Raw genomic sequence first — 15,867 nt, 5'->3', positions numbered from 1 at the left:
TATTTAATTGGGACCGGAATAAGCATCTGAAAGGGGAGATGAAGAATCCAACACAGGCCCCTCACTGATCCCACTTTAACTAACAGCATGCAGTTTGTTTCTATCAAAACCTGTAGGACCTTCTTGCCACGCAAACCTCACAGAACTTGCTAAAGTGACATTCAGTTGCTTTGCACATACACCTTATCGTATCTTAAAAATGTACTTTAAAGAAGCTATTTGGAAAGGCACAGAGCACGTGCAATTTAGTTCCTTGTGGATCTGGGGAGTCTTCAGACTAAGGTGCGATGATTAATAACGAACGACGTGCTATTTTACAACCAGATCATTTCTTTCCAATTCCAGTTCTCTCCAAAGGAAACCAGGGAAATGAGCAGCACTGTCAAGGACATGCAAGGCAAGAAGTTCAACCTGCACACCGAGGCAGACTGGAACGTACAAAGTTTCACAGACCTTGTTCTTCAGGTCACATTAAAGGAAAAATTGTAGTCTAATAAAAAAAATAATAATAAAAAAATCACTAAGGCTAGTTACAAATAGTAGAATTATCAAAGTGCTTTAATATATAAAGTGTCAAATATAATTAACCAGGACCATTACCAGAGAGCTGCCATAAGATATTCAAATAGGTACATGTGTTTTCTGAATGCAGGAGAGGAGCAAAGGTTTTTAATTTCCCCCATAGGGCCAAAGTGGGTTAAAAAAAAAGGCTTTTATTGCTCATTTAGCTTCTTAACACAATGTATTTTCTCTGCTCATGCATTCAAAGGCACAGTTGGATTTGCTCTATCTGAAACTGCATCAAAACAACTGTCAGCCACAAAAAATATTAATAAAGGGGTAGCTCTCACTAAGCAAAACACACAACAGCCCCATAAAGTAGACTTATAGATAGCTGAAAAATTAACACTCTGAATTGACAGGTATTTCTTGATACTTAAAAATTCTGAGCTATTTTCTGCAGCTTTCCTTTACAAATAGTTTAGAGATAACTGAATGTGTTATTTGAGCAATCCAACAGACTGCCAAAGCTATCCTGACAAGAGCAAATGCAAACAAATAAATAAGGAAGAGGTTCCAAAACCACCTCATGCAAGATGCTCAGAAAACACACCTGACCCTCCCCACTAGCTCTTCCTCTCATGTGATGAATAAGAAAAAAACCCCACCATTCTCCACAGCACTTTTCTCAGTATTTCCAATTCATTAAGCTGCTGCCTACTCTAAGCAGGTGATCTTACAGAAAATAACTCTGTACCAAGATAGCAGAGCTAGCTGTAGCGGGGGGACATGGCTGTTTAAAAACAAGAAGTGTCAATCAGGACCTTTCCTGCAATTCACAGATATAAAATCAGATTTGTTCCAGTAAGCTGAGACTAAAAATGCCACAGAGCATCGCATCTGGTCCCTTGCACAGGCACGTACAGCCACAAATCTGAAGTAACACCAGGTCTCAATAGAATAACTCGTCTGAAGGCACCATAAAGACAGCAACGCTCCAGGTGTAATGGGAAGAGGCAGAAGGAGGAAAAATGATGAATACAGTTAGGAGGAAACACTAAAAGCAGCTTGGTATAACAAGGGAGAAAAAAGGTGGCTCAGTTCTATGATGGCTGTAACATCTGTAACAGCACAGAGACCCTACGCCTCTAGGCAAAGGAAGAGTAAACAGAATTTGGAAAAATCTACTCCTGAACAAAAAAAAATAATAATCGAACTCCCATTTTTAGTGTAGGATGAGTGTAAAACCTGTAACTGAAATCAGAGGAGACAGCAAAGAATCAAAACACTATATAAAACATTGGGGTCCATACATACTCACATGGCATCATTAGCCTGTTTCTGATTTACCACAGTGTTAAAAAAATCTGGACAGTTTCCTTTGCTCTGCAGGACGACTGAAGACCAGTGAAGCGTCATATATTAAAACCCTTCTCAATCAGCCAGTGAGAAAAAAAATCCCCCTCCCCAGCCCAGAGGAGGGAGAGGGGGTGTCTCCCAGACAGCAGACGTTTCTAACAACCCCAGGCACCCTACAGGCATATGCCACTGAGTTAGTTCTCCTAAGCAGCGCTGCACCAAGCAAGTCTAGGCTTGCTAAGATGCTCTGCCCCTTTACGTGGACTTAAGGACAGGTTTTTTTTGGTGAGCCCTTCAGGCCAGAGGCTCACGCTTCGCTATTCCGTTATTGCTTTCCAAACACGTTTTCCTTCCAGTCTTCCCCTCCTGCTCCTCGTTTAGCCCAGAAGGACTTTCTGCATCCTGCGCGCGGCGACGCTGGCTTCGTCCTCGGAGTCAGACTCGCTCTGGGAAGTAGAGCTCTGGGAGGCAGAGCTGCAGGGAGAGGAGCACTCCGGGGAGCACAGGTAGTGCATCAGCGGGATGCGGTACTTCCCGCAGAAGTCAACGAACTTGATCTGTCTGACGCAGCTGTCAAAGTAGACACCTGTAAGGGAGGAGGGGACAGCAACAACACGTGAGACCCCCCGTGCGGAGAAAGCTGAAAGCTCAGCAAGGTTGGAGGCATTTGCATCACACCCAACAATTAGGATTTAATTGACACAGCACCGGACACAGAAGGCCGAGGGACACTGGAGAAATAGAAAGGACCAGGATGCCTATGGAAATGTGAAATCGCTTTTCTTCATTAAAAAAACCCCAAATATCCTGTAAAACTGTATTTGGTAGGTGATTCAGAATGGCACACTCTGCACGAAAAGACATGGGGCAGCTACTTCCAAAGGATTCGTCAATTTCTTCTAACCGTCAGGGAGAAATCTCAGGCTGGGAATTTGCAAACTTCTTAAATGTCAAATTAATTCATCCGCTCTATTTTCAAACTTGTAAAACCTCTTCTACCAGCTAGCACAAATGCATTTGCAAATAGACTTTCATAGCTCTACTTTCCTTCTGCTTGAGTGAAGTCACCATGCTGAGTTTGGATGCTACTTTCCATGGCAACAGCACTACTGTAACACACAATCGGGTTCCCTTCCTGTCACAGCAAGTGATTTTAGACACTGACATTTTCAGAAGTTTCCAGTGGTGTGTTAAGACCTGGCTGGCCTGGAGTAAGCTGTTCTCCTGCAGTGTCAGAGCAATGCTGCAGTGCTGTGCTAGTTCACCAGGAAAAGCAAAAAAGAGCAAATCCACTGTTATCCAAGCTCTGCAAAACTCTAAAAAGGAAATGTCTCTCGCTTTCAACACAAGTTCCAGCCCTTCTGTCTTTGTTTACAGAGCTTTGATACTGTCCTGTAAGGAGATAAGATAACAGACTGCATTATAGGTGGTAGATACTAATTAATGATATTTTTTTTTTCTTTAATCTTCTAAAGGCCGAACGCACAGATCATTTACTCTGGATAAAGATTAAGCCAAATTAAGTGCAAGTATTCCGGGATTTTCTATAAATTGAAGCTTGCTGTTCAGCAAGAGCTCTGGCAAACGTTCTCCTGTCCATTTCTTAGTCTGAGCTGCATAGGGAAGAGTGTGGCCAGCAGGTCAAGGGAGGTCATTCTCCCCCTCTACTCTGCACTGGTGAGGCCACAACTGGAATACTGCGTCCAGTTCTGGGCTCCCCAGTTCAAGAGGGACAGGGAACTATTGTAAAGAGTCCAGCGTAGGGCTACAAAGATGATTCAAGGATTGGAGCATCTCCCTTATGAGGAGAGACTGAGAGAGCTGGGACTCTTTAGTCCGGAGAAGAGAAGGCTGAGGGGAGACCTTATTAAGGCCTACAAGCATCTCAAGGCGGGCTGAGGGAGGACGGAACCAGAGTCTTTTCAGTAGTTGCCAGTGAGAGGACAAGGGGCAATGGGCACAAGTTGGAACATAAAGGGTTCCACTCAAATATGAGGAGAACCTTCTTCACGGTGAGGGTGACGAAGCCCTGGAACAGGCTGCCCAGGGAGGTTGTGGAGTCCCCTTCTCTGGAGATCTTCAAGACCCGCCTGGATGCAGTCCTCAGTAACATGCTCTGACAAGCTCTGGGTGGTCCTGCTTTAGCAGGGGAGTTGGACTAGATGATCTCTATGGTCCCTTCCAACTCTAAAAATTCAGTGAAATTTCAGGGCAGATGAATCGGAAACTTCAGACCATAAAAGCCTAATGGAGCGCTGGGATGAGCTGCAAAGACTCTGACAGAAACACTCTCTTACATCCCCATGCAAATACAGAAACCAGCACTACAACTCTGAACATCACTCCTAAGGGAACAAGGTTCCTTAAAGACAAGATCACAGGAGATCTGGAGCGAACAAAATACAGATAGAATTTGGATACAACACCACCTCTAACCTGACTGAGCTACTAGAGTCATGGCAAGTCAGAGGGAAAGACAAAACAGACCAAGCATTCATCACTAAAAATACAGTAGACTGGCAGTTATCTTTTCTGAGTTGCCCAGGTACTTCTCAGGGCTCCCTCTATAAATCTATTAATTCACATTAAAGTGTACACTTGGTGACATATTTTTCCTCCCCCTTAACCCTTTGATTGAGATTTCCACATTGTATATTCATGGTCTGCTTGCAGTGCACCATGCTCAGGATCTTCCTGTTCAAGTCTAGTCACATCAACAAACTGAAGGACAAATAGGTCCTCCCAGGTGTTTTTATCCACACACGCAGAAGAAAAAGTTCAAAGAGTTAATTACAGCTGGTGGCTGATGACAGTAAATACTCACTGTGCCAGCTGAGGTGGAATGCTCTGGATCTTGTTGTCACACAGAACTAGATAGCTTAGAGAAATACAGCAAACCAGCACTACAACTCCGAACATTCCTAAGGGAACAAGGTTCCTTAAAGACAAGTTCACAGAAGATCTGGAGCCAATGAAATACAGATAGAATTTGGATACACCACCACCTCTCACCTGACTGAGCTACTAGAGTCATGGCAAGTCAGAGGGAAAGAAAACCCAGCAAGTAAAAAAGCAGGAGGCAGAGCAGTTAAGGAGAACTTACCCCCACATTTAGGATTGGGGCAGTTGCTGGCCAAGCTCAGGTAGCGGACGAGGTTCTCCGGGAGGTCACTGGGAGCGTAGGGAACATTGCGAGTTTTGACTGTGCGTCCAGCCAGTTCCTGGAGGCTTGGGGGATTGTAGGTCAGGTCACGGACAAACCGAACCACCAGCGGGTTCCCCCGCAAGCTCAACTCTTCCAGGTGAACCAGGTTGAGGATCTCTCGAGGAAGGTAAGTCAGCAGGTTATTGTGCAGGCTGAGGGAGCGCAGGGAATGCAGCCTGAGGATGGAGATGGACACCCAGTCGAGGTGTGCAAGAAGATTTCCACAAACCCGTTACACAGACCCGATTACTCTCCCCTCTACCTCCAATTTTCTTTTCCTTTGGCTTTTCTCTCTTTCAAAGCACAAATCCATGCTAAAAAAGCTGCTGTTACTCCAGCACACGCAATGCCCTAGAAAACCTGGCTCACCTGCTGAACGCCTGTTAAAGAAACACAGCCTTAGATACGCTGCTGATCCTCTCAGCGTTTCCCCCTAAGCACCCCAAAAAAGAATAGAACAGAACAAAAGCATAGGAACCGAGTGCTTTCAGGGGGAGATAATGTTTCCTTGTACCCAGTGCATGCATCAAGAACGGTTCCATGCAATAATCTGAGTAAGTCACCTGCTCTCAGTCATGCATTAAAGATGATTTGCTGGTAGGCAGCCAACCTTGGAAAACCCCATGTTTTCATTGCTTGCGGCTGCATCACCTTGTGCTGTGATAATACCAGACCTCAAAAGCTAAGCAAGGTCAGGCCAGGCTAGCAATCGACACGAGTGACAAGCAGTTTCTTGGCTTCTGGAGAAGGCATTCATTCTCCTTTCAGGAAGCACAAATCAATGCTCCAGCACAGCATCCAGGGATGCTCCCAAACCAGTACCAGTTACAAGACAACTGGAATCATTCAATGTTGTACATCAAGAGTAATCCCACCGCACCATCAAATTCCAACTCAGAAAACTCCATCCTGTCATCTGATTGCTTTTAGGGTTACATACACACACCGAATTCTTCACCTCCCATCTTAGGCTACCCATACAGCATTTGTAGTGTCCTCTTTCCCCCATTAGGAAACAGATAAAGCAGTAACTCATCTTCTAGAGCTCTGCTATAGGATTTAATAAATGCTAAAACCTTCTGAGATCCTAGAGTAAGAGACACCAACTGAACACAGGGGATGGTAGAACACAAAAGCACACACAAAAAGGCTTTGGGTTAAAGACAAAACAGGCCAAGCATTCATCACTAAAAATACAGTAGACTGGCAGTTTATCTTTTCTGAGTTGCCCAGGTACTTCTCAGGGCTCCCTCTATAAATCTATTAATTCACATTAAAGCGTACACTTGGTCACATTTTTTCCCCCCCCTTAACCCTTTGATTGAGATTTCCACATTGTATATTCATGGTCTGCTTGCAGTGCACCATGCTCAGGATCTTCCTGTTCAAGTCTAGTCACATCAACAAACTGAAGGACAAATAGGTCCTCCCAGGTGTTTTTATCCACACACGCAGAAGAAAAAGTTCAAAGAGTTAATTACAGCTGGTGGCTGATGACAGTAAATACTCACTGTGCCAGCTGAGGTGGAATGCTCTGGATCTTGTTGTCACACAGAACTAGATAGCTTAGAGAAGGCAGCTTTGCTAATTCAGGTGGAATGGAAGTAATGAAATTCCCTCCCAGGTACAGAAACTCTAAACTGAAAAAGAGAAAAGAAACACTGTATTATTTCATTAAGGTCATTTCCAGTTTAATATAACACTATGTCTTCTCATCTCCTGCATTTCTTAAAGGAAATTTAGAGGTGACTACGTATAAGATAACCTCGTGGGTCTCAGCCCTGCACAAGTGCCAGCTGCTCTTCATGGTACCATTTCACTCCCTGGTGACTACCTGTAATCTTTCAGCAGAAGCCAAAGGCAGCCAGTTTGATGCAGCTCACGTACCGACAGCATCACAGCTGCAACAGCACAGAGTGCATCTAAGTCACACAAGTCCATGCATGCAATTTCTCAGAGAGACTGATTTCAGTACACTGAAGTCATGAAGCCCAAAGCTATCAAAACCATTAGCTGGGCTTAATTGTAGTTTGGGCCTAAATAAAAGAGGAAAAAAATAATATAAAAATCACTGGACATCCTGCAAAAACTCAGCAGATGGGAGACAGGGATGAAGAGAGGCACCAGATCCCTTCTGCCAGGTGAAGCAGCCAGTATTTGCTGTGCCTCTCTGCCCTTTTAGGAAGAAAAACTGACAAGCATAATAGCTTCAAGTCCTCATTTCAGAGTCAAATAGTTTTTCTCCCCTGTTCTCAGATGCTGTCTGGAAGAGGAGTAAAGGCAGGTTCAGTTTGGGTACTTCTGGCTGGGAAGAGACACCATTGCCAATCGTGGTCCAGACAATACTTTTTCCCATGCCTGAAAAAGGTGGATCCCACAGTCCTGTCTGCAGGTGCTGGTAAGATCTCCAGTACCTACCCAGGTTAGCTGCCTATATACAGTGTACACAGTCCCCCTCTGATCCACCAAGCATTCCCTGCAGCTCAAGGAAAAAGAAGTCATCCAGGCTCCATCAGCCTTTCTTTAAGAACAGCTTTTAACCTCCTTGGAATAGGACACACCTTCATCTCACCCCAGTAATTGATAAAAAGCTACAGATCCAACTGGCAAAAAAAAACCTCAGACCACAGAAGGGACATGGTGGTCTACCCAGAGGTCTGAACCTTGCAACGTGCCACAGCAGGTGTGGAGCGCCAGAGAAGCTCCTCCCCGAGTCCTCCTGTGGGATGAAGGAGAAGAATGGTAGAAAAAGACTATTTCATTCAGAGATCTTGCAAGAAACTCGAACCCCAAAGATCCAATGACAGCAGCTGTTTGGGCTACAGGGGCCACTAACACAGCACAAAGGTTCATCTGCCCAACAGTGCAGAACAGAACAAGAGACCTCTGCAATACACCAGGAGATGCTCTCAGAGCTTAACTCATAGAGCTAACTGGATTCGCCTACCTTTTTGGATTATGTCAGAGGCAAGCTAAATAACTGAAATTTGACAAAATTAAGCCTTGAACTGAATTTGACTATGTGAAAGGAAGTAACTACATCACTTCAGCTAAGAGATCAAGGGGAACAACACATTTGGAGGTTATTCTGGAAACGCAACAAAGTGCACGGGGAAAAAAACTACCACCAAAACCTCACTGCTCAAAGGTAGCAGTGAGGTTCTTCACAGGCAGCCCCTAAGTGAGGAGTGGGGGTAGGAGGAAGGCTGCTGTGCAGAGACCACGTCAAGGGGAGATTATTTTTAATTAAATTTTGATCCCCTAACAAAGCCCTGAGTTTTAACCAAAATTCCGCCTTCAACCTCCATTGTTTCCCCAAGGTGGATTTAGCCTGCGTGGCTCTCACTAGGGACTTAACTGCTGACCATACAATTCCTAGGCATGTTTAAACTCCATACCATTGCTGGAGCCCACAACGAAAACTGTTGGGCAAGGGAATTCTAGTAACATGGATTTCAATGTTTAAACAAGGTTTAGATATGTAGAAGTTCCCACTTCCTAGGAAAAGTGAATAATTAACTCTTCAACCTCTGTGTTGGGAGACAATAACGCCCTCAAAGACACATTGCGTAAAAACACAAGGGGAAGGGGAAGAAGGGTGCAAAATATATATAGCAAAAAGTGTTTTTAAGTTAATTTCAAGACATGAAATGCCTAAGTTTCAAGACCAGCTTACTGCACAAACTAAGCGTGCAAAAACCACCTACAAACTATTCACAGCTTTCAAATCCATTCTGTGTAAAGTGTGTGTAATGAGGACACTCTGCTATACTAGCCAGGATAGAAAGCCCCAACGTCAGACTACAAACCATTTCTAACTAAAAATCCACTAAATGAGGTAACACTTTCAGGGGCAGCAATGGGCTCCTTAAAAATGGTTTGTTTTTTACCTATCTTGTGAATCACCTCTTCGAGGTCAGCAGACAACTCACTGGGCCCAGTCAAGTGCAGCAAATTCAGAATTTCCAACATCAACTTAAGAAATGAATTAAATGGTAAATTTATTAAAAAAAAAAAAAGCACAGGGAGAAGGTTTTGGAAGTAAAAAGAAACTTATCTTAAACACAGCAAAGATATTCTTATAGCTTCCACTGAAACACTGCTCAGTAGGCAAAAGAAATCTCTAACTCCTGTTCCCCAAAATCCAAGTGGCTAGAAAAAAGGATCTAGCCTAGGCTGGGCTGAGCAAGATGGAGAAATTAACAATAGTCATTACAGTCATTTCTGCATGAAATTCAAGTATCAAGGATTGCTGGGGCAAAGCTAATCATGACACAGACATGGATTTTCTTTTATTTTTTTTGTAGTGAGCACTGATTACACCACTGGGGCCAGTTTGTTCCTGGCTCCTCTGCTCCTGGCCTGATTTTCATGCCTTACTAAGTCCATATCTGGAGCCCAAGGCAATGTTGGCTCTCAAGCTGTCCTGCTCAGGAGGGGGGAGCTTGCCTCTCCGCAAGATGAGCCTCTAATGAAGTGATCCACAACGTTTACCATAGTTTTTCACAGGAGGACCAGAGCAGAGACGGGACTGAGCTCAGTGAATACTTCTGGCTAACCTTTCACACTAAAACCAGTTTTTCTGACAATCATTAATCTGTGTAAGTCATTTCGACCAGCCAGCTAAGGTCTCGTGCATCACTGTGTACACACAGGGAGAGCTGGAATCTTTCTGTACTTTCAAAAGTCAGTCCAGGAACTTCGAAAAGCCAGAGAGCGTCCAGCCTCAAACAAATGTAAACTCAGTTCCTACTTTTGAAGCAAGAATAAAGGATGTACTTCCAGCCTGCCACACAGGCTCTGGCTGTGTGTTTCAAGAGGGGACAAACACTAACAAAATCCCTTTCCACAAAAAAACGAAAAAAACCAACCTACCACCCATTGGACAGAGTAACTAACGGGGGCAGAGACCTTCTCTCCTGCCTTTTAGCAATGTTTACAAATATACTAATAAAAGGCCAGGGTCCCTTTTAAGCCTCATATCCAGCAGGCCCCTTGCCCAGCACAGCCAATACTAACTGCTGCCAAGCAGCAGCCAGCACGCCAAGCCCACGGCGTGTTGTTCCTCTCCAGCAGGGCATTTCACACCAGCGGGCTGCAGGGTGGCTCTGTAAATCATTTTACATACAGGAAGGGAGCAGGGAAACGCTCAAACAACTATGAATTGATTCAGGCGGTGACAGCAAAGTTTAACATGCCAAGAGACTGCACATTCTTGCTTGAGTTTGTCCTAGAGGTTTCCAGGTCATCATATAGCACAAAACAAATCAAAAAGCTGCAAAACACTCAATAAATAAGAGCCCACTCTGAGCACTAGAGGTATTTTTGCTACCCTATCAATTACCATGACACTTTCATAGTCATGTTTCAAGGGGAGAATGTCTTCTGGCATAGAAGATACTCAAATTTTCAGTCCACCCTGTTTCCCCACAGATGCTTCTTCGGATAAAATTTAACAGCTGACATCAAACAGATGCATCTAAATAGGTAATCTAAAACAAAACAATAAGCCTGAAATAGCTCCAGGTCTTTTTAAGATAAACTTTTTAGCAAGAAATTTCCAGGGCAGTCTTGAGGCTCATGCAAGGGAGGAATTTAAAAGCAGCCCACAATACACTCCTGTTAACCCTGTTCTACGATTTGCTAATTCCTGAGAGAACTGCATAGCCTTTGCTGACACGCAAATTTGAGATCAAACGGTTGTCTGAAAACTATTTGCAAAACGTTTGAAGAGGGGAAGAAAAAGGGAGGCAGCAAGCAGATTTCCTAATGCTCTATCTTTATCAAAGCTTCACTTGCTGTTTTTCCCACACTGTGTAACAGTCGTGCTTAAGTGCATACTTGTCTGACATGCTTAATACTACCCACGAATAAAAGCAAATGCTCTGGTTTTCATTGCATCTAAGCCTTCACATAAAACTCGGATGAATCCAGTTAGGCATTCAGGGCCTTTGATCCCAGCCCTTGCACAACCGGGCTTTTCTAGAGGAATCCAAGCAAGAAGGAAAGGAGCACGCATGGCAGATGCCTGGAAAGAACCTGTCTCTTTCCACCTGCTCTTGGTGGAAAGAGCTACTACTACTTCTTGGTGGAAGAGCTCTACTCAGCGCAAGAGTATTAACCAGAAAAGTAAGACTAAATTTGAAATTCACATCAGGCAATTCAAGGTATCAATTGCATTTTGGTAAGCTCTTGGGAATTTTTACCTTTACAGGACACTTGCAGGACATTTCCCCCAGCGTGCATGCTGATGAGGGCAATTCATGCACCCTTAAGCCAAAGGCCACGGTTGGACAGTGAAGATCAGAGCTGCACTTTACCAGACTCACCAAACAAATTTTGTCCATTTCTAGCTCACCAGCTATAATACACGATGCCCCTCAGCACACCCCCAGCTGGATCAGCAGGAGGAGGATACACGTAACCAATGCAGTGGTGGGATGTATAAGCAGACTGCAGTTCAGAGCTGCGAATCAGGTCAGAGTGACTGACCATAACATCTCACACTGAAAGGTCAATGTTGGAGAGAGAACTACAGAAAAGATAACACTTATGTCTACCTCTGCTAAGCATATCTTTTATCTGAAAACAAACAGGAAAACAATGCAAAGAGGGCTGCTCTCGCCCATCGGGTGCATTTTCTACTCCACATCCACATCAATGGCCAGTGTTACAATTCAAGTCTTGCACTGTGCTGAAACTGCTAGCTGACAGTACCTGGGGGTGGGGGGCACACAGGAGCTGGCACAGCCTCAGCATGATTAAAAAAAGCCCTCAGCAGTGCCCACTCTTGCCTCTCTCAGAAATGTAAGAGGCTGTTGCAGGTCACCGTAGACACTTCTGGTGGAATTCAGAGGAAAGAGCATTGCATTTTTTTAACAGAAAACATGAAACAAAAGCAATTCATCCTTGGTGCTGACATGCTATGACCACCATCATCCTGCTGCCATCACCAGAGCAATCACGATCATCTGTTTATGAAGCCATGTGAAGGAAGCTTCAAGCATCAGGACATCCATAGGTGGTCCTTCTACAAAGGCCTAGGTGGTAACTGATAATCAGGTGAAAGGCACTCACTTTCCATGCAGGATTTTGCACTGCACATAAAAAAATTGTCTGGGTAAGGATGGGGCAGATGGCTGAAGCTGGAAGGAGGCAGACGAGAGAGCAGCAGCACTGGCTGTGGTTCTTATTGCTGTGCACTAACTTGCCAAATGACCAGGAACATGCTAGGGAAAAAGTTTTGCACGAAATGCCTGACGCCAGCTTGCTGCAAAGTTGGGGATTTATTATCTTAATGTGAGTAACAACACATGGCACACATCTCTCATTCAAGGGCCTTTGCGTTTGCAGTTGCCAGCATGTTCCTTCTCCTTTGGCAGATCAGATTAAATAGCTTTTTATTCTTTCAACTTCACCACGTAGACTCCTTACCTGCTGTATTCCTGGCCTGCACTAAAACTGACGTGCTACCCTTTCAAAAACCACAACAGGAAACTGTACGGGGCGCAGAAGAAAGACATGAGGCTTAGTTACCAAGACTGAAAAAAAAAAAATCTCATCAGAGCTCAGACATTCCCTGGAAACATAAGAAGTATTTCTAGATCTCTGCAACTCTGCTCAGCTTTATAATCAGTGACTGGAGCAAATGGGAAGCCGCCAGGGTCACGGGAAGAAGAGAACTGCTGTCCTCAGGAACTCTAGTACCAGCAGGAGGAACGTGTCCGGTCAAAGTGCTGCCTGCATTCCTTTGTGGTCTCAGAGACCACAAGACATGAGAAAAATTTCTTTTATGGGCAGTTGCATATGGAAAAAGGCTCAAAGTCTTGGCTTGCCAACAACAGCAAGGTGGGCACTTGCAGCTTGAGCTGTGAGGTTAACAGAAGCCCCAATATCAGGTCCCAGCTCCTGGCCCACAGTTCAGAAACAAACAGGTGCCTCCGTGTTGCCCTGCCACCACAGCTGGCTCTGCTCTGTCCTTGTTCAGGCTCGTTTTACCCACTTCAACACTCTGCATGTTCACGTTGCAGACACCTCTCTTGTTGGCTGGTGGGAGGAGGGTCTGGCAGCAGTTTCTCTCCAGTAGATATTTTTTTGGCAAGGCCGTCAGGTCCTTGGCTATCTGGCTTCAATGGACAGATCTAAGCTCCCCTCTGGAGGAATACTAGATTATAAACTATTGTTTTCTCCCAGCTCTGCAAGCAAGTGTACTCCTCCCTTTTGTTACTTAAGCAGCCCCAGACACAGAAGAGTCACTGATGGCATAGTGGTAAAGAAGCTGACAATCTTGGTGGAGCTCGGATTTGCTATCTTAAGCTAAAGTTCAATTATATTATGGTGACACATTAGCAGAAGTTCAGCAAGGTGGCAGTGATCACACAGGCAGCAGACACAAGCTGGGTTTAGTCTAGTTTTTTCCACCTGACGCATCACTTTGTAATGATAAACAGACAGTTCAATAGCCTTGTCCGCGTTTGCCCTCTCAAGAATTGTCATGCTGGGGTTCGAGCATGACCAGCCCAGGAAAAGCTGCAGGACAGGACAAACAGGAGCCCTCCTTCAGGGCAGGCCAGAGGAACAAAGCAGTGTAACCGTGCAGCATGACAGCAGTTGCAGCATGGAGCACAGCACACAGCCCGTTGAGGCACCATGTGCAGTGCTATGCAGTCTGGTATCTTCCTGGGGTCAGCAGCATAACAAGAAGCAGGTCTGAGGCTTGTTTTCTTGGAGAAAGAAAGAAAAAAGAGAGAGAGAAACCACAACCACAGAGGAGAGCACGTAAGCAGCAGCAAAGAGCTTCTTCCTCAGAGGTGGGCACAACTACAAGATCCCAACTACATCTTGGATACTCTTAGGCATGCTACGAAGGCAACGTGGATCATCTCCCCCACACAACTGCTCTCCTCCATTTGCCTCATTTGCCACAGTTGGTGTCACTGTCCTCATCTCCTTCATTATCCCTGAAGCGTAACTGCTCCTGAACAAAGAAAACTTAGGTTGTTCCTCCTCAGGACAGCCCCAACCCAGGACGCATCCCAGTTCTGCCAAGAATGGCTCAGGCACTTTCTAGCACTCAAAATGCCTCACGGCATCTCTCAACCTTATCTTAACCCAGAATTGCTCCAGATCCTCAACAGGTGCGTGCTGTACCACCCGGGCAAAAGCTGCATACCCAATTGCATTATATTGCAGTGGACAAAACCATTTCCCACCAGCACTCAAGCAGTTCTGGTACCTCCAACCTAAGACTGTAGGGGAAAGCACCCCCTTTACAACATCCTGCGCTTCCAGTGGATGTAGCTCTGCTGAGCCACTGGGGCAAATCCAGCTATTTAGGACCAAGGTTGCAAGAATTTGTGTAAGAGAGGCTACCTCTGGCAAGTCCCTTGGCAAAGAGCTGGGGTGAAGAAAGTTCAGACCCAAAGTCTTAGCACAGAGCCACACAGGGGCTAGTCTGAGGCCTGAGAAACCAGCTGAACACAACGAGGTGCCTGCATGTAACATGCAAGTCAGAACATGGCCTCTGGCTTGCCCAGGAGGATGACAGCCTTCAGAAGTACCTACCCCAGGTCAACGAGGGCAATCAATACCCAGTCCTACCTAAGACCTGTTCCCACCCCACCGATGTTCCCAACCACTGTGATTCAGCCATAGATTTCTATGTCATTGGCTTGCGGTGGTTTGATCCAGCCCCAGAGCCAGATGCACCACTGTCCCCGAGCACAGCCCAGGGCTCTATGCTTCAGAGTATCAGCTGATCTGCCAAATCTACATGAGCTGGGTGGGTGGGGAGAAACACAACAAAAACCCAACCATGCCAGCAAGCACCCTGATGAGACTGGAGCTGGGTCAGCAGAAAGACCCTATTGTTTGCATAAGGCACAACCAGATCTTTATTCTCCCGTGCCGTCCACCGCGCAGCCACGAGCTGCATGAGACACCAGGGGTTTTATTTTGCTCTGGCCTACAGATCTGCATTAACGCAAAGCCACCCAGCACTTCAACGGCTCACACCAACCACAGTGTCATCGGGAGAGCCTCCCTGGCCCTGAGGGCTAGGAAATCCCGAGAGAGCCACCCAATTTGTGAGCACAGGAGCCCCATCGCCTGCCTGAGGACAGCTCTGAGTTGTGGCCACTCAAGCTGAGGATGGGCTTTGAGCAACCTGCTCTAGTGGAGGTGTCCCTGCCCATGGCAGGGGGGTTGGAACTCGATGCTCTTTACGGTCCCTTCCAACCCAAACCACTCTATGATTCCAAGGGGGAGAGACACCTTAGCAGCAGTGCTTGGAGACATCCCGGGCGGGGAGGGAGACACGGTGCTCGCTGCCGGCTCCGCGGCGAGAAAATCCGGTCGGGTTCGCCCGGGGGACTTTTCTCGTCCCGTCCCGTCCCCCCCCGGGGGGCAAAGGCCCGGCCCCGCAGGCGCAGGGCGGGGGACGGCCCCGTCCCGCCCGACGCCCTGCCCCTCACCTGCGGAGCTCCTGGATGTCGGGCGGGATGCCGTGGAGGCGGTTGCCGCCGAGGCTGAGGCTCTGCAGCCCCCGCAACCCCAGCAGGGCGGGCGGCACCTCGGCGAAGCGGTTCCCGCTGAGGTTGAGGACGCGGAGGGAGCGGCCGACCGGGGCCTGCCCCAGCCCCTTGGGCAGCGAACCGGGCCCGCCCAGCCGGTTGTTCTTAGCCAGGAGCGTGTGGAGGCGCGGCAGGGCCAGCAGCTCCGCGCCCAGCTCCGCCAACCCCGTCCCGCTCACGTCCAACACCTCCAGCGCCGGGAACCACTGCGACAGCCCGGCGGGCAGCCGG

The 15,867-nt window shown here is 46.5% G+C and overlaps 1 protein-coding gene across 1 annotated transcript; it reads right to left on the bottom strand.

Annotated features, from left to right (window-relative positions):
- Positions 1 to 540: 540 nt before the first annotated feature.
- LRRC58 (leucine rich repeat containing 58) lies at positions 541 to 15,866 on the bottom strand (the record flags this gene model as incomplete). The annotated part of the gene is made up of 4 exons (XM_014957092.1): positions 541 to 2,446; positions 4,964 to 5,241; positions 6,577 to 6,705; positions 15,538 to 15,866. Coding segments are annotated over 4 exons (945 nt in total), but the record flags the coding sequence as incomplete, so codon positions are not given.
- Position 15,867: the final 1 nt, after the last annotated feature.

This window comes from Calidris pugnax, unplaced genomic scaffold, assembly GCF_001431845.1.
Source record: "Calidris pugnax isolate Ruff unplaced genomic scaffold, ASM143184v1 scaffold225, whole genome shotgun sequence".
NCBI lineage: Eukaryota > Metazoa > Chordata > Aves > Charadriiformes > Scolopacidae > Calidris > Calidris pugnax.
Note: the sequence above shows the minus strand (reverse complement) of the source record. Positions and strands in the feature narration are given on the sequence as shown.